This window comes from Doryrhamphus excisus, chromosome 4, assembly GCF_030265055.1.
Source record: "Doryrhamphus excisus isolate RoL2022-K1 chromosome 4, RoL_Dexc_1.0, whole genome shotgun sequence".
Classification (NCBI taxonomy): domain Eukaryota; kingdom Metazoa; phylum Chordata; class Actinopteri; order Syngnathiformes; family Syngnathidae; genus Doryrhamphus; species Doryrhamphus excisus.
In genome coordinates this window covers 9,605,302-9,632,756 of record NC_080469.1, presented here as the reverse complement: position 1 = coordinate 9,632,756, position 27,455 = coordinate 9,605,302, and the positions used below count along the sequence as shown (strand labels likewise).

At 42.5% G+C, this 27,455-nt stretch overlaps 1 protein-coding gene across 2 annotated transcripts in view; it reads right to left on the bottom strand.

Moving 5' to 3' along the window:
• The window catches only part of wscd2 (WSC domain containing 2), an 88,989-nt gene that overhangs the window by 8,600 nt on the left and 52,934 nt on the right, over positions 1-27,455 (bottom strand). For both annotated transcript variants that reach the window (XM_058070036.1, XM_058070035.1), the window contains exons 2-8: positions 22,678-23,537; positions 17,238-17,352; positions 13,919-14,103; positions 11,135-11,256; positions 10,888-11,062; positions 8,061-8,225; positions 7,762-7,962 (exon numbers count right to left, since the gene is read on the bottom strand). In XM_058070036.1, the coding sequence (XP_057926019.1) occupies positions 7,762-7,962; positions 8,061-8,225; positions 10,888-11,062; positions 11,135-11,256; positions 13,919-14,103; positions 17,238-17,352; positions 22,678-23,056 (1,342 nt within the window). In that variant the 5' untranslated portion in view covers positions 23,057-23,537. The remainder of the gene's footprint in view (positions 1-7,761; positions 7,963-8,060; positions 8,226-10,887; positions 11,063-11,134; positions 11,257-13,918; positions 14,104-17,237; positions 17,353-22,677; positions 23,538-27,455) is intronic.

The following is a 27,455-nucleotide window of genomic DNA, read 5'->3' as shown; positions in this document are numbered from 1 at the left end:
GATCGAGCCCAATCCCTTCCACCTCATCGGCCATATGATTGCGCCATTAATCTGCTCCCAGGTGCAGCGCTGCCGTCGTCACGGCTGTACAATGTCTCCCGGCCTGAGAGGGAGGCACTGGAACAGTATATCTCCTCGTCCCTCGCGTCTGGTCTCATCCGGCCCTCCTCGTCACCGTTAGCCGCTGGGTTCTTTTTTATAGAGAAGAAGGACAAATCACTCCGTCCCTGTGTAGACTATCGCGCGCTTAACGACATTACGGTTAAGAATAAGTACCCTCTGCCGCTTATGGATTCCGCGTTCAACCTGCTTCACTCCGCCAAATTTTTTTCCAAGCTCGACCTGCGTAGCGCTTACCATCTGGTGCGCATACGGGAGGGGGACGAGTGGAAGACCGCGTTCAATACTCCCCTCGGGCATTTTGAGTACCTGGTCATGCCCTTCGGTCTTACCAATGCCCCGGCCGTCTTTCAGAACTTGATAAACGATGTCCTGCGGGACATGTTGGGTCGGTTCGTCTTTGTTTATCTGGACGACATACTCATCTTCTCCTCCTCCCTCGCTGAACACGTGCAACAAGTCCGGTTGGTCCTCCAAAGACTCCTAGAGAATAGATTGTTCATCAAGGCTGAGAAGTGTGCCTTTCACACCTCTTCAGTCGCGTTCCTGGGGTTTATCGTGGAGCGGGGTCAGATTAAGCCCGACCCAGCCAAGATCCAGGCTGTGGCCGACTGGCCTGCTCCTACAACTAGGAAACACCTCCAACGGTTCCTGGGCTTCGCCAATTTCTACCGGCGATTCATTCGGAATTTTAGTCGGGTCGCCGGACCCCTCACAAGGCTAACTTCGGTGAAGGAGTCGTTTAGTTGGACCCCCGAGGCTGAGTCGGCTTTCAACCGGCTTAAGGGTCTATTCACCTCCGCTCCGGTACTCATTCACCCTAACCCTGCGGCCCAATTCTTTGTCGAGGTTGACGCTTCGAATACTGGCGTTGGGGCGGTCCTTTCCCAGCGCTCCACCTCCGACCAGAAACTGCACCCCTGCGCCTTCTTCTCTCGTCGCCTGACCGGGGCCGAACAGAATTACGACATCGGCAACAGAGAATTGCTGGCCGTTGTACTCGCTCTGCAGGAATGGAGGCACTGGCTGGAGGGTGCGGAACCACCTTTCATCGTGCACACGGACCATAAGAACCTGGCCTACCTCCGCTCTGCCCAGAGGCTCAACCCCCGACAGGCACGGTGGGCGCTCTTTCTCGCACGGTTCAACTTCACCCTGACGTTTCGTCCTGGCTCACAGAACAGCAAGCCGGACGCCCTCTCCAGACTGCACTCTCCACCCTCAGAGGAGTCCCCCCCGGAGACCATCATTCCACAATCCCGGATTCTGGGTGCCCTCCAGTGGGACGTGGAGAGGCAAGTGGCCGACGCCATGGAGAAGGTCACCCCGCCCAACGGTTGCCCCTCGGGGCGCCTGTTTGTCATCCCAGGACCTCCGCTGGGCACACGAGTCCAAGCTGGCGTGCCATCCGGGGGCGTCGCGCACCGCCTTCCTCTTGGCACAGCGGTTCTGGTGGCCTTCCTACCGAGCTGACGTACGGGAGTTTGTGGCAGCCTGTCCCATCTGTGCTCGGAACAAGTCCTCCCATCAGCCTCCAGCTGGGTTGCTGCAACCACTACCCATTCCCTCCCGCCCGTGGTCCCATGTGGCTCTGGACTTCGTCACTGGCCTCCCTCCATCCAATGGCAACACTGTCATACTCACGCTGGTCGACAGGTTCTCAAAGATGGCTCATTTCGTCGCCCTCCCCAAACTCCCGTCTGCCCTGGAGACGGCTGATCTGTTGGTCCACCATGCCTTCAGACTGCACGGGATCCCCTTGGACATCGTCTCGGACAGGGGCCCCCAATTCACGTCAGCAGTCTGGAAGGCTTTTTGCAAGTCCCTTGGTGCTTCACCCAGCCTGTCCTCGGGTTACCACCCCCAGACCAACGGCCAAACGGAGAGAGCCAACCAGGACCTGGAGGCGGCCATCCGTTGCGTCTGCCATCAGCAACCCGCCTCCTGGTCCTTTAATCTCCCTTGGATTGAATACGCTCGCAACTCTCTGGTCAGCTCAGCCACGGGCCTTTCACCTTTCCATGTGGCGTACGGGTACCAACCCCAGGCTTTTCCCTCACTGGAGTCAGAGTCCGCTGTCCCCTCAGTGGCAGCCCACCTCAGACGTGCTCGCCGAGCATGGCACAACACCCGGGCCGCGCTGGGTCGCACCTCCGAGTGGAACCAGCGGTTGGCCAACCGCCACCGTTCGGCCGCCCCAGAATACAAGATTGGACAGAGGGTGTGGCTCTCGTCTCGGGACCTACCGCTCCACACGGACTCAAAGAAGCTCCAACCCAGGTACATCGGCCCATACCCAGTAGTACGGGTCTTTAGCCCTTCCTCTGTGCAGCTCCGTCTCCCTGAAGCTCTCCGGATACACCCAGCCTTCCACGTCTCCCTCCTCAAGCCAGTTGCCTCCAGTACCCTCAGCCCCCCGGAAGTTCCTCCCCCTCCGCCCAGACTGGTCGATGGCCACCCCGCTTTTACAGTCAAGGCCATTTTAGACGTGAGAAGAAGGGGCAGAGGTTTCCAGTATTTGGTGGACTGGGAGGGGTATGGGCCGGAGGAACGCTCTTGGATTTCCCGCTCCCTCATCCTTGATCCCACCCTCCTTTCTGATTTCTATAGATGTTTTCCAGAGAAGCCAGGTAAGCCGCCAGGTGGCGACTTTTAGAGGGAGGGGTACTGTCACAGTCCTGTTCCTGCCTTCTGGTCTGCCTCTCCTTGTTTTCCAGATGTCCTGGAGCGGGCTGGAGGCGGGAGGACTGGGCACACCTGAAGCCCATCCAAATCAACTGCCCATTTAAGGCCGCCGCTTGCAGCGGGAGTCGCTGGTTCCTCGCTTAGTATCCTGCAAGCCGTCTGGTACTCCGGTATACCCAGCACTCCCTAGCCGTCCAGCCAGCCTCCTGTTGTTCACTTTAGTAATTTATGTTAGCAGTGCTCTGTGGCGAGATTTTTGTTTTTTCCTCGTGTTTTTCCTCGCCACCACCTTGTGTTGCCCCCTGGGCAGTTTTTGTTTCTGGGACTTTGCCTATTAAAAGACTCTTACTGCAACTCCTGTTGGCCTTCCTCCGCATCTGGGGTCCAACCCTCGACACCCCGTGACATTCTGTGTCCTCCTGCTAGGTGCCAATCATTGTCATTTCATGTTTTCACATTTGTAGCTACTACCTGACTGCATTTTACATTCCGTCTTTATTCCAGTAAGCAGTAGTCTGATTTCCCTAGCCTGCCTTGTGCTTTATTTGTACTTTTTTGACTGGAACCAGTTTGCTTCTTGGAAGCTACTCTTTTTTCCTTTAGTAAAGGACTACAGTCATCCTTCGCTACATCGTGGTTCAAAAGAAACATAGTAAAATGGCAATATGGACTATGTAACTAAATCACGGGTTGGGAACTTTTTGGCTAAGAGAGCCATGAAAGCGACATAAGTATAAATCTCAGAATATTTTTTGTAATAATTTTGTACTAGGAGTTTGCATGTTCACCCTGTGCGTGTGTGGTTTTTCCGGTTTCCTCCTACATTCCAAAAACATGCTAGGTTAATTGGCGACTCCAAATTGTCCATAGGTATGAATGTGAGTGTGAATGGTTGTTTGTCTATATGTGTCCTGTGATTGGCTGGCGACCAGTCCAGGGTGTACCCCACTCTCGCCCAAAGTCCGCTGTGATAGGCTCCAGCATGGCCGCGACTTTTGTGAGGATAAGCGGTAGAAAATAAATGAATGAATGAATATACTTCTTACCATTAATGCAACTTCTGGTGCTGCATGGTTTTTGCACGGTACTCCTCATCCTTTCTTCTTTTCACCATCTTTTTGGTCAAAAGGGTTTGCTCAGCAGGAATTAGCTAGTTGACTATTTGATTAAAGGAGGAAAGTATGCTTCTTGACCTCTTAATGACCTGGGTAGGCTACCACATTATCCAGTAATAATCGAGTTGGGTGTCTTACAAGGAAAATATCGGAAGGACAGATGGCATTTGCTCTGGCCACCCGCACCCTGCTGGAAAATGGATGGATGGATTAAAATGCATGAGAACTTTAAAATGTCAGCGTGAAAAAAAACGTGTTAACAAATGCTAAGAGCCACATCTGGCTCGCGAACCATACGTACCCTACTCCTGAAATGAATGAACTCAAATACAGATTGTATTGTATTGTATTGTATTATATTGTATTGTGTTTCCCATCAGTACAGATTGGTTTGCTATCGCATGGTTTTGGAGTGGGCCAGTTACCTTATGAGGTGCTATGTCACTACCCCAGAAAAATAGTTCTTCACTGTAGCTTGGTTTATATAAAAGGTCAGTTATGTAAATAGAACATTTTTGGTGATTTCTGGATAGTCGAAATAAGTGTGCCCCATTATGTGTATTAGTAGCTCTCACAGGTTAGCTGTTTTTCTCTCTTTAGAATGCACAGAAAAGCAAAATACATGTGTTTTACAGAAGGAAAAATTCTAATGAGAAATATGCAATTTTTGTTTAAGTATACTGGCAATTCCCATAAAATACACTTTAAACATGAATTCAACTTAAATGAGCTGGTGTCTTTGAGATGTCATTTAAGCTGAAGTAACAAGTTTTGATTTCTGGGATTTTCAAGCATACCTAAATGTAGCAAATTTCACTTCTGCATTAAGAGTTACAAAGCGAGTGATAAGAATATCCACTTATTGTTTGTGTTTGTATTTCTCTTTATTTAGATCACACATACACACATAATAATGACATTGTCATGATGTTTGGAGTGTCTGTGAATGCATCTCGCTGTCATCTGGTGACAATGAGGAAGTGTTGTTGATGTGACAAGTGCCGTGTTGATGAGTTGGAGACACTTATATGGTGTTGGAATTGGAGAATTGTCAGAATCAAGTTATAAAATAGCGTCAGACTCTGTGTGGAGACGCTATTGTGCCTCCGTCTGTGTAATGGTTAATTATGCAAAAATATTTAAATAAATCAAGTACCGCTGTTAACGCACTATTTTTGACAGCCCCCCCCCCCCAAAAAAAAACCCAGCTCACAGCGGTTGACAAACACATCTAATTATCATGATTGTGTGCAAGTTTAGACCGATGCACACGCATTCTCTAATCGAGTTTGGCACTGACGCCTGAGGAAGGAGCTGGTTGTAATCGGTGACACGACTCATCATGCCATCAAGCAGTGTGACGAAGGCCCTGTTTCATTTCCCATTTCTCAAAACAGATGTCGTCACTGCAGCCAGCTCCGCATTAATAATTCACCCTGATATTTAAAAACATTGCCACATCGGGTTAAAAAGGTCACAAGTGCATCAATCCTCACTTCAGCAGTCGCTTCCTCAATTTCCTCATTGTTCCATGTCACTGAACAATTGCCCATGCAAATGCAAAAATGCAATATAATGGACTACCTCTTCCAGTCAACAATACATTGCTACCTGTCAGATGCAAGAGGAGGTTCCATCCCTATTTATGGATGCATGACCTCAATGTACAAGCATACTGTGAGGGATGCACAAACCTCTCTGGCTCACTTTATTTCAGTCAAATGCTCCTCTTCAATAATTTCACCTTGCTCTGCTCCCATTGCTTGTAGCAACTAAAATATTTGCATGGTGGCCATGAAGTGTGCAGTACAAAGGCCAATCATGAAAGTGGAAAATAACCCCAACTCATGAAGTATAAGAAGGTACTTGCTATTGATTCAGATGAGCATTTCGTTGTCGGTCATGTTCCTGACTGACCATGAATTATTATTATTATTATTTTTCCCATGAATGATAATGACCTGTAAACAGTTATACTGTAGTACATTTTAGGTTCATCCTGAAATTTCACCCAAAAGCCAAATATTGGGGACATAATGATTCATTAAATTAAAATGCAATACCTAAACCCATCCTGCCATCCTGAGTGAACAAAAAAGTGAAGCTCAAATGAAGTCCATTCAAATGAAACATGTTCAATATTTCAAGTTAATTAAACTAATGAGGATTAAGTTTTTTAAGTTGCAGAAGTTAGAGCTGGGCGATAGGGACCAAAAACTCTTGATATATTTAAGTTGAATATCGATATATGATATATGTCGCTAGATTTTTTTTTTCCACAAAATGAGTTTCGACAAAATAAAAGCCAAAGTTGTGTGTCAAGTTGTTTTGTTAAAATAAATACTTAACATGAGGATTTCTTTTTTTTTTAATGCTTCATACAAGATGCTAATTAAAAAATGTACCAAAAAATAGCTACTTCAATAAACTGGGCCATTGTTTTCTAAATATAATAATAATAATACTAATAATACATTTTATTTGTATAGCGCTTTTCAAGATACTCAAAGACACTTTACAAAAGAATGAAGTTGAATAGAGCAAGTAAACAGAATAAAAGACACACCAAAATACAACATTCATTTGTTAGTACACAGTTAAAAAAGCGGGGCGGGGCACAGCAGTCAGATATAGAAGGTTAGACATTAAAAACAGATTTAAAGAGGTGGGTTTTGAGTTGTTTTTTGAAGGTGGGAAGGTCAGGGCATATATATAGAAATGGTCAAATATATATTTTAAAACAAACATTTATGCTCCTGGGCCAATAGGAAAATAATAATGAAGGAGCGCCTGGTTTAAGAGGACATTTTAAAATGTCAGCAACTCAAATATACTAAACAGTAGTATTTTTAAGTAAACATTTTAGAAGACACAAGCAGTCTTCTGCATCAGGCTTATCAGCTGTCTGTCTGTAACTTCCTTGTACATTTGTGGAAGAGCTTATGCTAAATAGTTGTGACTTCAACACGTGGCTGGACATGGCAAGTCCATCGTTTTCAGCAGGCATTTTAAGCATTTTTTCCAGTGTTGCAATGAGGACCATATATTAGCAATGTGATGAGGTTGCTTTTCCTTTCATGAGGAAGGCAAGACGATGCACACATTCCTCATATTGGAGTTTGCGCCAAGTTTTCAGGTGGTGAAAATGATTTTTTTAATGGTCTGGATTTGAAGTACCTCCATATTACTGAGTTACTGCTTATTGCTTGCCGACTTCTTCCACTATAGACACGCTAGCCTGTTAGCTTCAACGAAGCCTCCAGGGTTATGCTCCACCCCTCCTTCCTCCTTTTTACAGTTCAAATCCAGTCTATATCGATATCAACAATATGGTTGATTTTGATATCGTGCTTAAAGCAAATACTGTATGAATATTTTTAAAATATCGAAATATGGCCCAGCCCTGTAACAGGAGGTCAAATGTCTGAAAGTTTGGGAACCACTGCACTATAGCAAATATTGTTCTTTGCTATAAAAAAAGTCTTACATTGGAAAAATCCTACGTTTGCTGTGATGTCTGTCAAATCTCATTGTGTCATTTGTTGTGCTTATGTATGATTCCCACAGCTCAAAGGCTGCACATGTTTAATCAAAATGAGATTTCCTTCTGGATCCAAGAGATCTGATGCTCCAGTCCATGTTGTTCATGTTTAAAATGGTATTTTTTTTATGACTTTTTTCTTGCAGTTGTAAGTTGTTCTATTTGAGGTTGTCATTTACCCATTCCAGCCTCTCTACTTTGTGCCTTTCCACCTCAAAGTATTTCTCTTTTCTTGAATATTTCAACAACATGGCAGCTCTTAACATGTGAAATACATTAGCACCATCTTCTGAGACTCACCTTTTCCTTTCCAGTGGGCCTGGGAGGCAAATCCAATGTGGCCACCATATTTGCGATTAAATTCCGCCATAAGAGCCTTGTAGGGGTTTCGGATCATGAGGATGCTGGAGTCAAAAGCTTCGATCTCCTTCTTGCCGCTCTCATGTGTCTTGATGCAGATGGTCCTCCCGCTCCGCCAGTGGTCTCGCTCTCCTTTAAATCCTGGCAAAACACGAGGGCACACAGGGAATACATTTTTTCCACAGGGCCACCGAGGCAAGTAAAAATGCGATTTATATTGTCATATAAAGGCAACCTACCTTTATTGTAGAGTGAGCCGTCAAAGTAATAGCTGCCGGTATAGAAACCGGTGGCAAGCTCGATGAGGTGACGAGCCCAGGTGTTACCGGCTCCGGGGAAACTGGCGAGGGCGACCAGCTGACTGGCACGAGCGGGGAGGAAGTGTCTGTCCATGCAGCGGTTGTCTGAATGCAATATGACAGAGATTCTGTTATTATTTATTTCCTATTCAACATTATTATATACAGTGATATGAAAAAGTGGTTGCCCCCTTTCGTTTTTTGCATGTTTGTCAAACTTAAATGCTTCTGATCATCAAACTAATTTAAATATTCGTCAATGACAACACAACTGAAAGCAAAATGCATTTTTTTAAATTAAACTTTTTATTATTAAGCGAGAACAAAAACAAATCTGCCCTTTGTAAAAACGGATTGTCCCTCTATTAAAACAACTGAGATTAATTGAGCTCTATCGGTCTAGAAAAGGTTATAAAGCTTTGGGAGCCATTATCCACAAATGTTCCAGTGTTCCACAAAAAAACGTGGAACACTGGTGAAGCTTCACAGGTGTGGCCAGTCAACCAAATTCACCACAAGAAAAAGTAATGATGAATTTTAGTAAAATATTGTGAACATTGTTCACCAACAGTAAAATATGGTGACGATAGTGTGCTGATCTGGGGCTGTTTTGCTGTTTCGGACCTGGAATACTTGCTGTGATAAATTAAACTATGAATTCTGCATGTCTACCAAAAAAACCTGAAGGAGAATGTCCATCCATCCATACATTTTCTATACCGCTTATCCTCACTAAGGTCCCAGGGGCATGCTGGAGCCTATCTCAGCTGTCTTCAGGCGAGAAGCGGGGTACACCCTGGATGGTCGCCAGCCAATCACAGGGCACATATAGACAAACAACCATTCACACTCACATTCATACCTATGGACAATTTGGAGTCGCCAATTAACCTAGCATGTTTTTGGAATGTGGGAGGAATCCGGAGTACCTGGAGAAAACCACGGGGAGAACATGCAAACTCCACACAGAGATGCCAAGCGGACAATCAAAAATGCTAACCACTCGTCCACCATGCGGCCTGTTTGTGACCTCAAGCTGAAATTAAGTTGGGTTCTGCAGCAGGGCATTCATCCAAAACACACCAGCAAGTCCACCTTGACTGAAGAAAAAATAAAAATTTATCAGTCATAGTCAGAAGTCCTGAGCTGAATCCTATTGTGATGCTGTGGCATGACCTTAAAAAGGTGATTAATGCTGGAAAACTCTCCAGTGTGGCTGAATTACAACAATTCTGCAAAGATCAGCACTCCACAGTGCTGTAAGTGACTCATTGCAAGTTATTGCAAATACTTGATTAAAGTTGTTGCTGCTAATGATGGCTGATCAGTTATTTGGTTTGGGGGCAATCACTTTCTCACACAGGGTCATATAGGTTTGTACTTTTTTTTTCTTTGTTTCATTGAAAAACTGCATTTTGTGTTCCAATGCATTGTCATTGACTAATTTTCAAATTTGTTTTCATGATCGCAAACATTTGAGTGTGACAAACATGCAAAAATCAAACACTTTTTCACACCACTGTCAGTTTTGAACGACACGCTGACAGACTGATATTGATTGTGCCTCTGCTATGAACTGTACAATATGATAAGATTGTTTATATGTTCATTAATGTGGTGGAAAAATGTACTGCATCATACTAAGAGGATTTTGCACTTCTCGTGTAGTTGAACTATTGGAAACTTCTCTCAGTATGATGGAGTGCAGTTCAACACCACTGCAAACGCCAATCGCTATAATAAAAATATTGTCAAAACAATATCGGTCAACAAAACTGAGCATTATTGTCTTTGTAAAAACAAAAGCAAGTCTTATATGGGATATAGTTGCCATTCAGTATGTTTCACAGTAGATGCAGCTTTGTTATTTTCCATTCTACCATTGGAAGAAAAAGATTTGAAGAAATAACACAATGTCGGAATGTTGTGGCACTGAAATGATTACAGAAAAGAGGAAGAGGAAAGGTCAAAACACGTTTTGTATTGTTGTGGTAGGCAACTTGGCAGCTTCTCCTTTTTTTAAGCCAGTGGAAAATCCTGACATGCAAATACACAATCGACACTTAAGTACACAAAACATTCTGTGAAACTGAATATGAAGTTCTCAACACACTGCAGCTTAATTGTACTGTGTGTGACTCTGTGTGTGTGTGTTTTTTTTCCAGGCCATTTATTTTTGCTGAGCCAAGCCACTGCTGGCTTTTGCCCTGAGGAAACATCGCCCACAACGGTGAATACAGGCTGACACTTGAGGCCAACTGCTGTGTGGGAATAACACGAAATGAATCTCCTTCACATTTAGATATGAAAACATCACAAACGAGGCACTCAAGAGCGGAGTACAGACATTACAAATTTGGATCGGTGCCAAATTGTTCATCCACCTCCTACATTTGCCTGAATTTTGCCATTAAGAGTCATGCATTTTTCACTAAGTAATAAAGAGTCCTTGAATCTACATGATGATCTTCACTGAAAAAATCTGCACAGTTTTAGTTTTGTGTGACTCTAAACTCTGTTTATCTCAAAACAACAGGAAACAAAAAATGCTTTTGAGACTTAATAATAATTTTAAAAAATGGTAGTACAGCAACACGCTTGCGCTTATAGCACTAGTCAGCTTCTCGTACATGAGGATGCATGCATTAAGTGGAGTAGTTCACTCAGCAGTTTGACTTGTTCACCCTTAATGCACCACTGCTCACTTGCATGTCTGTCATTTAGTGAAAACACAGGAAACGGCTGTCTCACTTTCTACACAATTTACCTTGAACCTGGGTTTGATACACCACAAAGTAATCGTCATTGCCGCAGCTTTCAAACTCCTCTCCGAGGCAGCGGTAGAGACACATGCCCTCGTCCTCCGGCTCATGAAGGGAGAAGTAGGGGGTCGGGAAGCCGCAGTGGCATCGATCTCGAGCCAGGACGGCCAGCGATTTCTCCTGAAATATGGCGGCCATTAAACACTGAAGGCGGGCTGTCATGCACAACAGATAGCAACAAATCCACCTCACCTTCTCCGTGCACATGTCGACACATTTGTCAACAGACATGTTTTGGATGGAGACGCTAAAAGGGAGAGCCAAAGTGACATTGTCTGGCCTGTGGAAACACCCCTTGAAAATGGCGCTGCCATCTGAAAACGACAGAAAACGCAGAATGGTGTTCACCAATAGGACGAAAACAATATATCTTTCAGTTTTACGCTGCCTGAGCGCAGCCTCCACTTGTGACCTCCATCCACTGACCCCTGATGAACAGAGCCCACAGGGATGCTGCCTGCAGTCTATTGAGGCCCTGACCCGTTTCTCTCCATTACTACTCCCATTCCCATAGTGTGTTGATGGCCCTTAACCCCACAACATCATTCTGTTCTGATAGTTAGACCTGAAATCAACAACAGCAGAGCCAAGCTGCTTCTCTTTTTCTACTGTAAATTTAATCTCATTTGCTGGATGTTGCTACTTCACTTACTTTCAGCTACCGCAGACATGTCCTGTAGTGCCTCTTAAGTATTAAAAAAAAATAAATAAATAAAAACGGAAGCATGAGAAAATGATCCAAAGTTGAAAGCTTAGCACTTTTGCTGACATGCAGGCTGTTCATATCATCTCATATCATTGAAATAGATTTTTCAACATTAATATTCAAGTAAGAAGACCAAATAATTGTAAGCTTTGACAGTGAAGGGCAGACGCTTTCTGCACCACAGCAGGAATAAACTAAAGACACTGTCTTCAGTAATCAGTCTTATAAGGATTTAAATTCATATTTTTGAGCTACAGCCATGTGACTCCATCTAATGTTTTATTTATCTTTAACCTTTTTATTTCACTGAAGCTACATTTTTAATGCCATGTCCATGTTTCTGCTTTTCACCCCTATAGTATATCTCCTTTCTGTCACCCATTACAGTCTTTATACACTTTTGAAATCCTACCAAAATGGATTTTCCGTGCACTGTTGATTTGCACAATGTGCATATATGCGCTCCATGCAAAGATGTCACATAAACACGGTCTTGGGGGATGAATAATAGACCAATAATGTAAATACGTGGATGACGAATTGTCATAGCGCTGCCTTGTGAACAGATGGTCTGAACAAAGCGAAAGAAATCTAGGAAAATATAGGCTGCATGTGTGTATGGAATGAGCACAATTTATCAACTTTTACTATGGAAATACAAAAATCATGTCAGTATAATGTTTTGCTAAGCAGCCTCCTCGACATATTATTATTTCCTCTAGATTTTTTTCCCCCCACCGTGTCTCACATGACGGGTCAGACGTGTCAACATGTAGCTGACAAAGCAGCAAGAAAAAGCAGAATTGAAAACAGTAAACAAACAGCCTTACATGTGTGAGCCAAGTAGTAGTCATCACTATGTATAATGGATTGTATGGAAACAGCAGGAACATGTCACTGAGAAAGTATTATTTAACATCATACTGCATTACATTTGGCATTATAAGCAGCGATGTGCGATGAGGTTCATGGTTGGTTAGGCACTGATTCCCTTGGAGTTTTTTAAAATGTTAATACAGGTTGCTCATTAAGTGGATAACAAGAAAAAGAAGAGGATAATTCACTTTTGTTTTAAAACACTTCTCAGCCCCTTTTATTAGTTTTTGTTGGAAAACGTTGGAAAACATTTGTGGTCTAATCTGTTATTTGTATATGAATTACATGCCTGCAGGGCACCCGAGTGGTTAGCGTGCAGGCCACACAGCTAGGATTCGGGATTCGGTTCGATTCCCAGCTATCTCTGTGTGGAGTTTGCATATTCTCCCCGTGCATACGTGGGTTTTCTCTGGGTATTCTGGCTTTCTCCCACATTCCAAAAACATGCTAGGTTAATTGGCGACTCCAAATTGTCCATAGGTATGAATGTGAGTGTGAATGGTTGTTTGTCTATATGTGCCCTGTGATTGGCTGGCAACCAGTCCAGGGTGTACCCTGTCTCTCGCCCCGAAAGACAGCTGGGATAGGCTCCAGCATGCCCGCGACCCATGTGAGGATAAGCGGTATAAAAAATTAATGAATTAATTTATAATATTAATAATTTGTCATTTATAATACAGTTAAATAGACATATATGTATACTTATTCTGCTATCATTATTCATTTTTACATTTTTCACCAGGCTCTCCCTCACCTGCCTCTCCTGACCGTACGTCAGTGATTTTAAGTCTCCTCTGACCTCCTCCTGCAGATCTAACTACGTGAAATCTCCCGAATTATAGAATCCAACAATGAAACTACAGTTTTTAAAAATTATAAAACCAACCACCTCCCACACTTTCAAGATTCCATTCCTATTTCCGATAATCAGCCTTTCCTGCCGTCACCTCGTTTGTAAAACAGCAGGCAGCAAGTGTTTGGGATGCAGACCACGGTGTGCTGGGGGAGGCAGGTTGCACATCTCTCCCAGGAAAGGAGTAAACACGACAGGGCAGCCAGCTCCCCAATGTGACATTAGCATCCAATAAAACAAATATTTCCCCTTCAAACAGTCAAATGTGGGCTAAATTACATCCTGGTGGTTACTGTGAATTACTGTTAGGTCTTTCTTGGGGCTTGAGTAATTTTGTTTCAGTTATTTAGGCTAGAATTGTGGAAAAATCTTATTTTTTATGGCCAGAATTTTATTGCATCCCAGGTGGATCCGGTGAAGCAGATGCATGTTGCCGGATAATAATGAAAAAAGTATTGAAAATAATAATTTCTGTCTGTCTTGATAGTTGCTATAGCCCTGCGAGCATGTGGTTCCAATGAAGTAAAGGCGATTTTCTCACAGCGCCGTGCCGACTCCTGGCTCAGCTCCAGCCTATAGATGGATAGCCGGTTGGCTCCCCCGCACATGTTGCTCTTCTCTCCTTTACACTCCATGTTGCATTCACTCTCTGAAGTATTGGCCGCCTGTATCTTGTGACCGCAGTAGCATTCGGCTCCGAACTCCAAACCTGCGTACATGTAACCTCTGCACAAAGAGAGGGAAGAAGGATTAACATCATTAGGAAAGTCTAAGAGGCAAGAGTTAATGACCTGAGCATTCATTATGTCTTAATCCTTCCCAGGCTAATGTAGACTCATATTGAGAGCAACTGTAGTCAATAAAAAACAAATAAATGATGCACAGAGGGTGTTGAAGTACAAATAAGAACTCATCCACACATTACTTTGGAACCACATCACTCTCTCATCCCAAAGATGAAAGACGTTATACATGCTAAGAGGTTTTGAGGCGCTGCCAATTATAAATGATTGCTGTAGTCTTTAAAAAGCTTTCCTCCTGTGGACCTCCCTCTGTTGCCTTATGAAGGACTTGACTCCCAAGAGGCCTTTCGGATGCAATTAGAAACCCCTCACACAGGACAAGCCCCACCCCCCCGACACCCCCTAGGGCTGCCAATCAAACCTAAACCTCTGTAGGATGCTATATGCCACTGCCCTCATTTGTTTGTCTTCTGTTATTAAGCCACCGTTCTGGCAATAGCAGGTGGGCCGACCGGCTGCAGGAAGCAAGCGTGAGGAGAAAGGAGCTGAAAACAAGCATCTCTCTGCACCTATTCTCCACTCGGCGAATCAGTGATGGGTGTAATTCAGTGCATTCGATAGAGCCGTCCCTGCTATTCCTCCGGGAGGAAAAGGCGCGAGAGAAAGACGGTGGGGGAGAAAAGAAGACGGGAAGTGAGGGGAGGAATGGAGGAGAGGAGCAGAGCTCAAAGGGAAACAATGAGCACTGATTAAACTGATTGGAACGACTGGAGGGAAAAGGCAGGCTCCTCTAATAGTGGACGTTTATGCAGATTATACAAGTGAATCATAACATCTACTGCAATATGAAAGACAATTTATGACTTGGCTGTAAAGTGTAACACAAATACACTATACCAAGGTAAATATGGCCCATTGGCCAACATTTAATAGTCTCTGCTCTTCTGCAATAGCTTTCCACACCTTTATGAAACCTGGCCGCAGGTATTTTTCCAGTTCAGAGAGATGTGTTAAGTTCTAGCCCACAGACGGCCGACTAAATCATCACAAAGGTGATGGAGGGTGAGGTTCTGGCTTGGCTAGTTAATTTCATCTACACCAAAAGTCAGAAAACCATTTCTTCATGGAGCTTTGTGCACATTTGCTCCCGGGTCTCTCATAAACAAAAACCCGCTGCAGCACAAGTAAGAGAGAAGGATGGAAGGTTTGAAAGCAAGTGCTTAAACACTTATGGTCCACTTTACTAGGTTAATCCACACCTGTGTTCCTACAGTGGTTTTTCTAGAAATTAACTGCTTTAAAGTTTTTGCCCTGCCTATGTGGCTATGCGTTAATGGAATCATGGAATTTAATGTTAAACATGGAATATTGCGGAAAGTTAAATAATGTGAATGAAATTATATCATCAAAACGAGAAGCATTGGTTGTGTCAGGAAGTATTTCCTGGCAGAATTTCCTCACAAACACTATCCCACCTTCTCCCGAACTAAATATGTCAAAACGGTGGTGAAAAATATGTGGAAAGTCCTCTCTTCCGGAGCGTAAATGGAAGCTGGCGGGATTATCTTAGTTTAGCAGAGCATACTAGTGTGGCTGTGTGTGTGCAACTCTGAATGAATGAGTGTTTACACCGTGTTGTGTATTACTGCTTTCATTTTTAGTTATACAATACTTGCTAACAATGTGTTAAAAAGACAAGAGACACATTTATTTGTGCCTCAAGACACATTCTCAACACACACAACTCACTTCTGGCTTTCAAAATAAGGGCACTGAAGCATGAGTCTTATTTATGTCTTATATGGCTTATTTACTCTTATTATGTCTACTATAGGCTGCACGGCGGTTGAGTGGTTAGCGCGCAGACCTCACAGCTAGGAGACCAGCGTTCAATCCCACCCTCGGCCATCTCTGTGTGGCGTTGCATGCGTGGGTTTTCACCGGATACTCCGGTTTCCTCCCACATTCCAAAAACATGCTAGGTTAATTGGCGACTCCAAATTGTCCATAGGTATGAATGTGAGTGTGAATGGTTGTTTGTCTATATGTGCCCTGTGATTGGCTGGCGACCAGTCCAGGGTGTACCCCGCCTCTCACCCGAAGACAACTGGGATAGGCTCCAGCACAGCCCGCGACCCTCGTGAGGAAAAGTGGTAGAAAATGAATGAATGAATGAATGTCTACTATATGTAGTACAAAGGTGACTACTAAAGATGTTAATTCATGATAAAGAGAGCAATGTTAAAAAACGTATTTAGACGGTTTTCTATGATCTAATTAAGAAACTCTTCCATTCATAAAAAAGGAATCATCTATCCCTTCCATCCATTTTTTATACCCCTTATCCTCACGAGCATTGTTGGCATGCTGAAGCCTATCCCAGCTCTTTGGGCGAGAGGCAGGGTACACCCTGAACTGGTCGCCAGCCAATCACAGGGCACATATAGACAAACATATAGAGTCGCCAATGAACCTAATATGCATGTTTTTGAAATGTGGGAGGAAACCGGAATACCCATTAGAACATACACACAGAGATGCCCAAGCAGGGAATCGAATCGGGTCTCCTAGCTCAACCAAGCCTACATTGCAGAATTATCAAGGTCGGGTACAGTACCAATTAACTGCAATAAACAAGGGACTACTGTATTGTGTTTATAAAGGCAGACCTTTATAAAGGCTGCCTTGCATTAAATTGATGTACATGTGTAGCTACAATTTTGGCTACTGAGAAATATTAATTTGTTCTACAGGTCAGCTGATGTCTATCCCGGTTGTGTATACCCTAAACCGGTGGCCAAACTCTGAAAAACCCAACCAAACATGCAAGCTCCTCATACAGAGGCAGACATGCTATCCACACTTCTACCTTGTTGCCTGTTTATTGTAACAGAATGTGTGCCATTTTGGCTTTACAGAACAATAAAGTGCCAGCCTGCTCCATGAGCTTCAGCAGTTCAAAGCAGCATAATGGCACGAGGCAAAGTTACATCAATGTCCGTATGTTTTTTCATTGTGAGGTGTTCCGAATCCAACACCTCCAGTAATGAGGGAGAACCTTTTTAATCAGCCTGACATGAGGGCCAAGAATAGATAAGTGTTTGTTGTTACTCATACCTCTCTGCACAATTGTCTTGGCAACGAAATACAGTCATTTTTTTGTAGTCCAAAAACGAAACTCCTTTTAGGGCCCTCTTGTGTGTGTCATCAACGTAGCAGCCGATATATTTTGCTGTTGAAAATAAAAAAGAAATGAGAATGAGTTAGTTAAAGGTGCAGTAAAAACCAAAGCAGTATATATGCATTCATTATACATGGTATTCATGGCATTACACTAAATGACTAAAGTTAAACAAAAAAGTCAGACTTCATGCATTGTAAGAGAGTGCATGAGGAGTTCAAACTGGGGCAGAATCTTTATTTATTTATGAAGACGCATATCCCCTTCTAGTGGCCGGCAACTGTAGTGGCCTTCAGCTTTGCATTTTTGTGTACGAGGAAGCGGGGGCATGTTGGGCTTCAGTGAAGCGCTCGCTTCCTCTTTAATGACATACAGTTAGTCTGAGCAACAGAGCTCAGCTGAACCTTTACCAAACAATCCTAATGCCATCTGTGCTGTGTCATTACCCCTCTGAGCCTGTGCTAAGAGCTAAATGGGACGGCCATCGTCTTTCTCCCTGCATTACTTTAATTGTCGCGGTTTAAAGGTCCGCATTTGACTGGGCTCTAATCTTCCTAGTAACTACTGTTCAGATGGGAAAAAATAAGTCAATGCAGATTAAACAATGGATAAAAAAAACAAATGTTCTCGGTTGAGTATGCTGTGTTATTATGGTTTTAAAATGCGAGCTCCATGCTAGTGAATACTGCTCCACAATGACGTGACTCTAGCAGATCCACGCCGCAGCTATTCGTTCTTCCTTCTCCCACTGTCATCCTACCGTTTCCGCACTACATCCTGTGCGATTGCACCGTGCAGTGCAAATGTGTTCATGTGTGCTGCGGCGACAAGAAGAGCTGCAATATTCGCTCCAAATGAGATTCCGAGCCAGTGAGAATGAGTGCAGTCAGAGTGAGAGGAGGCTAAAAGTCTCTTAACTCCTGCATAACAGGATTGTGAAGATGGTTACGGAGTAATGAGAGGGTGCGGATGTAAAACGATGAGAGCAAGCCAACGCATTCAAGTTGCTAAGTAGTCAATCATCACATTCTGCTGCACTCTTATGAGGTTTGAAATTTGGGGGGGGAAAGGACAGGGGGGAGGCAGATCGAAAAGACCTTGGTGTGATCAGATAACCCGAAGCTTGAATGTATCGTGTAAACATGTTGGTTTCCAAGGCCGTCCTGGGGAGAAAAACACCTTCCCTGCTGACATATTAAATAATGATATATAGTCCGAGTGGTTGCTTACAAAATTGAACACAGCTTTTGTAGTGAAATAACATTTTTATGTCCTCCAGCAGACTGATCCTTCTCCAGCCTCACAAAAGGTCTCATGCAACTCTCTCCTCAGCAAAGCAGCCCCCACATTTAGAACACTATCATATATCTATTTGAATCCTGCCATGTTATTCAATCATAATAACGCTATTGCTGCCAGCACTGTTAATGGGTGCAAACCTGAATCCCACACAGTCACAATGGAGCAGGGGGGAAATACATGCTTTTTGAGATCTATTTTAGGATGCCATGAATGAATAAATGGAAACACAAAGAGTGTGTGTGGAGTGTGTGTTATCTTCCTCTCAGTGCAAGTTAAGGGGAGCCTGGAGTGACTTTAAGTGATAAAATGAGCGTGCACATTATACAATAGAAAATACAGCCATTTTCTTATTGTCCTACAGAAAATGACTTTCAGCTAGAAAGGTTAGTCACATTGCTGAATGCTAATGGCGACACCGCAGTGCTTTGGTGTGTCTTCCACTCTTTGACAGCGGTGATGGAAGGGAATTGAGGTGCTCTATTAAAAATGTTGTCACCTCTCATGTGCAATTTTAGTACATTTGCACAGTAACAAAACAAAATAAATGAGCTCAGATTACTTCTCTCGTGCAGCATTTCAGCATGCAAATGATCCATATTTGTAATCTAACAGTCTGCTTTGATGATATTTTGTGTCAACACCACTGCACCTCAAGGGGAATTTTTACATTTTGTTCCATTGTAGAGTGATCCCTCGCTTATCACGTTTAATTGGTTGCAGACCCGACCGTTAATTTGACAAGTGAATTTACTCCAAGTAGGATTCCTTCTTAATAAATGGAATATTTTGTAGAAAACCTCACGAGGGTCGCGGGCATGCTGGAGCCTATCCCATCTGTCTTTGGGCGAGAGGCGGAGTACACCCTGAACTGATCGCCAGCCAATCACAGAAACCTGCTTTTGAGCTTCTAAATATGGTTTTTAACATTATTAGAGCCCTCTAAACATGAAGTGACACCCCATAGTCACCTTTATTATTTATACACCCGTATTGCCAATATAGTTGACATAATAACACAAGGCATATTAGACATTTAGACATTAATAAGACGTAACATAGACTCACACGTTGGCATTGGGAGAGTTCCATGTTGTTTTTTCTGGACAGCGTGCTTCATCAATGTAACATTACTGACAACTAGTGACCAGTGTACAATACTACATATCACAACTTTGAACGATTCTTAAGAATGTCTGATACTTGTATGTTCATACATTTACCATTTCATGAATGAAAATGCTTAATTTGTTCAATATAATATGTTCAATATGTTCAATTTAATTACATTTCATATTTTTTGTAGGCCGTAGTCAACCATAATGAAACAGCAATAATATAAATGGCTAGAGTGAAGCCACAAAATTTGTACTGCAAAATGGCAAGGGTCAAGTGTATTCCCTTAAGACCTATCATGCTTCAAACCTTCAAAACTAACCGGGCATGCTGGAGCCTATCCTGGCTGCATCCTGGCTGCGAGAGGCGGGATATCACAGGGCACATATAGACAAACAATTGCATGCATGTTTTTGGAACGTGGGAGGAAACCGGAGTACCCGGAGAAAACGCATGGGGAGAACATGCAAACTCCACACAGAGATGTCTGAAAGGGGAATCGAACGCGTGTCTCCTAGCTGCCCGTTAAATGCAGGTCAATAATACAAACAATTATGTATTATTATTACACAAGATGCGGCTTGTGCAGTTAATAAGTATTGGTGCGTGATCATAGAGCACATTTTGATTAGATTAAATCTCTGTACTGATCTATTTTTTTTATCCTCTACTAAATTTGTTACAGCGACATGACATGAGGGATGGAAAAAGACAAATTAAACCATACAATTAGTTAATTCGTCCATTAACTCTTTTCTACAAATAATCCTGTCTCCAGTCAGTCAAAGGACACATATAAACAATGATGCACATTTAAGCATGGGGGACCATGCAAATTCCACATAGACAGGTCTGAGCCAAATTTCGACCCCAGGCTGTGAGGCAGACGTCCGAATCACATGCGCCACCATACTGCCCGAGCTAATTTACACTATCGTTAATTTAAATTACATACTAACAGGTTTTGGCACTATATTGACATTATTAAATGGCAGTTATTGACCCTGGACAGACACTTACTGTCCTAATATGAGATTTTATAAGGCTGTGAATGCTGTAAGATAATGCAGGTGTTTAATGCACAATATAAAAACCAACAACAATTGTTAGGGGAATTTGTTGTTACAGAGTTTATGAAGAGGCAGTGAATCTTGCTATTTAGTTATTTAGATGTTGTGATTCTTCAGCTTTCAGTGTGGCAACGTGCAGCACGTCTGACACGTGGCAGCCGCAGAACTCTCAAGAGGTTCTTTCTCAGACAAGGACTTAATCATCATCCGATATCTTTACAAATTGTCAATCATTATCATTGAGCAGTACGCAATTAGAGGTGACTTTGATCAATATCATATTACTGAGTCTTGGTAAGTGGCAAAGCTCCAGGTGTGGTTGCAACTGGAATTGTTTAAGGAATATAAAAAAACATCCATGAAAACCATTGCAGAATGTTACAGAAATATAATCTAATCAATTCGGAAAATGTAATAAAACACGATTGAATAGCTGATTCATTTCTTGATTACAACATCCTTAATAACCGAACAACATCTCCTCTCAAAATATAGCAAAAAGGCAAAATATAAAGAGAAGAACCTGAAATGTTGATAATTCATTCATTCATTTTCTACCGCTTTTTCCTCACGAGGGTCGCGGGGGGTGCTGGAGCCTATCCCAGCTGTCTTCGGGCGAGAGGCGGGTACACCCTGGACTGGTCGCCAGCCAATCACAGGAAATGTTGATAATAATAACTAATAATAAAACAAAGCTTTGCCCCCCATATTCTTTGATTTTTAGTATACAGACCTCGGTGGAAAATGTTTGGACACCCCTGCCTGGCTCTAGTTTGGTACCATTCAGTAAAAGTGTGATTGGGCAACCCTTTTTCCTATCAAGCAAGTTAAACCAGGAACACAAGTCTTGTGAATATAACGAATAACTTGAAACAGAAGCATCATTTAATGAGGCCCTGAAAAATGGCTGCTGGACGGTCAAAACTGTAACCATAATTTATAGGCATTGGTATAAAAGGGTGGAATATGGATGTTATTAATGGTTGTATGTATCCGCGTGGTGTATAAAATGAACTTGAGGCAGCGTGGAATCCACAACAGCACCTTTGGCATGAACATTTTAATATCGGTATTTTATGTACTGTTTTTTTATGGGTTTCTTTTTCATTTTAATATCAGCCTACCCCAGGACCGAAGATGTAAATTAGCCACAGGCTACAATCTCACATATTTACCGATCAAATGTTGATTCATATGTATTGTCCCTTTCTATATAAATCATTCATTCATTCATACTCTACCGCTTTTTCCTCACGAGGGTCGCGGGGGGTGCTGGAGCCTATCCCAGCTGTCTTTGGGCGAGAGGCGGGGTACACCCTGGACTGGTCGCCAGCCAATCACAGGGCACATATAGACAAACAACCATTCACACTCACATTCATACCTATGGACAATTTGGAGTGGCCAATTAACCTTGCATGTTTTTGGAATGTGGGAGGAAACCGGAGTACCCGGGGAAAACCCATGCATGTACGAGGAGAACATGCAAACTCCACACAGAGATGGCTGAGGGTGGAATTGAACCCTGGTCTCTTAGCTGTAACCACTCGAGCCCTATATAAATGAAAATCTAAAAAATGCTGAATCATTACTAGAGAATTTTAATTAATTAATTAATTAATTTTAAGTACCTTAGAAAAACAACAAAGGGTTGTTATTGAAATGATTCAATTATTACAACAATTTCCATGTAATAATTAGCACGTTGCAATGATTGCCTCAATTAAAATTCGGCTAGTGAGCGAACAAATATGATTTATGTCCTCTGGTGTAAAACTCGCCGCGTACGTATGTGTGATTTCTTCACATAAAGTTGGAGTGTGAGATCTGGAAAAAAACGCCAAACTAAAAAGTGTATGACAACATGACAGTACGTTTGCGTATAGCCCACCTCTTTCGTCGTCCATGTCCTTAGCATTGCGTGCTTTCAGTGCACGGTTCCAGTTGTTGGAGTAGTCTCCATCTTTGCCCTCTATGGACATACTGGTCTTTTTTTTCCACAGGGGAGCATAGCCTCGTCCAGACCTGTGAGCCTCCTTAAATACACGCATGATGCCAAGCCCTCGACTATCTGATGACACAGTCTGGCTGCCCATGTCTGAGGCGACCACAGTGTCATGCCCTCCTCGCCCTCCGGGGCCGCTGTCTCCAACAAAGCCAGAGTGCAGGAGGACCAGGCTTCCAGCAGTCAGGTAGAGCAGGATGAGGGTAAAGAAGCGGATAGGTTTCCTGCGGAAATAACGCTGTATCTTCAGCAGAGGTTTAGCCATGCTGGCTCACTGGAGCACAGGGGCCCAGTGATGAACACTCATGCAGCAGACAAATCAGCAGCAGCTCTTTCTGCTTCCTACTGACAAAAAGCTCTCATTAAAATAAAGACAGTCTTGATGTGTTAATCTGGTATGAAGGTCATCCAGACAATTGCATGACTTCTCCTGTGTGTCTCCTGAGGAAAAAGCCTTACATCCACCTGTGAGTGTCCATGCTAGTGTCTGCTCCTTTCCTGTTGACAGCACAAGCCAAGCGTGCTTGTTCTGTGCAGCCAGTATGAAAGGAGTGAAAGATGATCACTTAAAACTGCTTTCACGCCGGTTATCAGCCTACAGAGATGCCACAGCACCGCCGTGGCACTTTCTCCCACGCTGTGCAGCAGGAAGAGGGTTTTATTTAGTGGCCAAGCTGAAATCCTTTCACCTTTTGAGTGGTCAGCTCTTTATGGGGATCCAAGAGAGTTATGGCATGACTAACCATCTGCAGAAAGAACACAAAAATGGAGAAATGAGTGGACATGTTGTTCCTTGCTCTTTCACCAATTGACATCTGCCAAGCAGTTAAAAACAATGTCATATAACACAATAAAAATAGGAATGAAAACAATTAAAACGCTGTGAGAACTGTGTTATTTTCCAAAAAGGCGGAAAGCTTCACTTCAAGGAGCTCAAGTTGTACAAGTTACTTTGTCTTTAATAAACTGGGTTAAGCCGGAAGGGAAAAAACAAAAACAAAACTCTACCCTTTGGCACTTTCACTAATGTCTTTTGGGAGGAGGAATGCACAGAAATTACAAACATTCTCAGTCAAGATGATGAGGCGATGATAATGTTCAGAGGCTGAAAAGTATTCAGAGCAACAAAACATCAGCAAAAGTAAAATCACTGCTTCACGAGTGAAGTCTTGTAAGAACACAGAACTGCCATAATTTAGTTCAGTAATATTATAAGCTCTTTGGAGTATGTGCGAACATGAATGTTGTTGTGTACAGGTTAAGAAAGATACATACTTTATGCACAACTTTAGCAAAAAGAAAACTGTGTTTAAGGTGATTAATGGGAGAAAACAAATGAACACAAAATATATACATCCATCCCCATGAGGGTCACGGGTATGCTGGAGCCTATCCCAGCCGATCCCAGCTGTCTTCGGGAGAGAGCAGGGTATACCCTGGACTGGTGGCCAGCCAATCACAGAGCACATATAGACAACCATTCACACTCACATTCATACCTATGGACAATTTGGAATGTGGGAGGAAAAAACCTCGGGGAGACCATGCAAACTCACTACAGGGATGCCTGAGGGGGGAATCGAACCCCCCGTCCACCATGCAGCCAACACAAAATCTGAGACATAAAAAAATAAATAAATCACCAGCCGAGGTGGCAGTTCCTCTCTCGTCATTTCTACATACACTTAAGTAACGTACAAAGCCCCTATTTGGCCTTGTGTAAATAAACTGCTGACGTTCTTTGTATGGCAGCATGCACCGATATCATGTTGTGAATGTGACGGCATTGTAAAAGAGCTTAGAGCACCTTGAGGGGGCGAGAGAAGCGATTTAAATGCAGGTCGTTTAGCCTTTAAGAACTCATGGTCATATGAAATGTGGAAAGACTATGCAGTATTTTTTGTGGGACACAGTAGGATTTCAGTGCACACAATGAGTGGTCTGTAGTAAAGCAGAATGTGCTGCTTTTGTATTGGTTACAGTAATACTAAATGTACTAAATGTCGACACGTCCATATATAACTACCCAGTCCCTTTATTACAGTACACATGAGAGAACACACAAAAAAGGAAGAAAATCCTAAAAAACATGTATTGAATATATCCTTATACTGCACTTTTGTTGCATACTTGGTTATTCTTGGACAGTATGTAGATGAATTTACCTTACAATTTTGTATGACAAAATTATCAATACTGAAACAATACACAAAATTAAAAACAAATAAAATAAAGTCACACAAGGTGTTAACAACAAACTGCGCCATTTCTCCTGAAAACCTAAATGGAATAGAACCCTAATTAATACGTTGTTGTCACCCGTATCTTTCCTATTCTGCATTTTATTACAACATTAAAATGCTATAGGTCATCCTTCATTCCAATCATGATTTACAGTGTATAAGGACCCCACTGTGTATAAGATAGATACTCATGTAAAATTAATAGTATGCATAATGTGCCATGTGTCACATTTACTGTATAACAATATTATCAATAAAATGTGTCAAATTATTGTGGCATACTATGTTATATTTACTATGTACTTTACAAATGCTAGCATGAGACATTTATTTCACTTTCATCCTTTTCATCTTTAATTATTTATAAATAGCATGAATTATATATTGAGATTTCTTATATGCTTTTTGATAAGTGCTTATAAACTCTGATTAAGGTCACAGACACAGACCTGTTCGTTGGCACATTGTTTTATCATTTATTGTCAAAAGTATAGCTCAAAATAATGTTTTTTGATGCCAAACAAACTATTTTGTTTGCCCATATAGTATTATTCCGTGGAATCAAGTGCCCAAAAGAAGGATCTACTCATTGGACGCAGTATCTGTGAAGAATGAATAGTGGTTCGCTATTGCGAATGCTATAGATATACTAAGTTCTATGTGAAGTATTTCAATATACTAAGTTCTATGTGAAGTATTTCCATAATGACTCATATTAACTCTCTAACAAGATCTCAGTGTATAGTCTGGTCATATATCTCATCTCGTTTCATATTATCTACATACTGTATTGTATATAACTCTGGGGAAAAACTGTTGATTTTGTTAATACTTGGGTTGTTTATATTGTTTATTTTTCTATATTGTGTATTTTGTACTGCTTAACTGACTCTGTACTCTTGCTGCTGTGCAATACAAATTTCCCCACAGAGGGACGAATAAAGGCATATCTTAATCTTAATCTTAATCTTACAGTATGTGTGTAACTTTGTTTCCTTCTCCTTATCTGTTCATATTTGCATTTGAAAATATGAGAAATTTCCTGGGAAAATTAAAAAAAAAACTGTTAAAAAAGTGTTAAAAATCCCCCCAAAAAAGTACAGGTACAGGTCCTTAGGTAAGAATAATAAGCCTCCAATTCGTCAAGCCATTAACAGAAACATGTGGCTCGCTGGGCACTGTCATAAGCCCCGCCCCAATGTCACCAATGTCCCAAAAATCTCCAATGTCATCTGCAATGGTGCCGTGCAGAATACAGAATAGAGGAAAAACGGGAGTGTTGACAGGTATGTTCCCCTTTCTCCCGGTCTAGGCAGGAGCTATCAAGCACTGTGCTCCCTGGGCTGTTAATGTGACTGTTCATGTGATGAGGCAGTCAAATGCACTGCGTAGTGTTAAGTAAATAGGCTTTCAGACGCGTTCTGTTTTTACTGCAAAATAACCCACATGGAAACAAAGGAAGCTGCAAATTGTAGCATACTGATGTGTGGTTGCATCATGTGTCATGTGTCATAAAGTGTTTTATGCATGTGTGTGAATGCTTCAGTATATGTAAACAAAGTTACGTGAGCACACTGTTGATGTATGTGCGTTTTGAATAACACGACTGCCAGCACTTTGAAGAATAAGGTGATAAAATTTTAAAAAGAAGGCGTACTGCTACTCATCAGTCGTTGGCAACAAGAGTCTTGAGTAAAGGTAAACGTGACATTAAATTTTCAATTATCAATTTCATATTGGCGCCACTGTATATCTACTTCTCAGAGTTTCATGCATTTGGGGTTAAATCCCACAGTCTCCTACAAAGAAGTCCTTTATTTCGGGACAAATCTGTGTGGTAATAATTGGCAGGTGCAAACAAGACGCCCCTCTGAGAATTTACCAAACTATTCAAGGGGACACGCAACCTTGTGACTCCACCACACAGGACAAAACTGCAGAATGCTTGTCACCTGAGACCTTATTGAAATCGGACCACCACCCCCCATGTACAGCTACCCTCTGCTGGTCCACAGTCTGAATCCCTCAAGGAGAAACAGATCAGATTCTGCACAAAGACACCCCTCACCCTGACTCCTAAACGATGTGTAAACTTTCCTTGTGTGTCCTTAAGAATGATTTTGACACACCTAAAAGGGATTTCATTACTGATGTCTGCATGTTAATTGGGCTCACTTTTACCAAATCTCTTTTCCTAGGTCAAATTCATTTCCAAAATGCCAAACACTAAATGTTGAACTTAAAAAATGATGGGTGTTGCGGGTCAATACATCGCTAAATCACTTTAGTGAGGTCAGGGCAGCACGATATAAAATGTCCATTAGAGTCTCATTTGTTCACATGAAACAAATGAAATAGCAAAAAAATGTACTGTCAGTGCCTGATTAAGGTCTGTGTGCCTGAGGCTGTTAAATGTCCCGG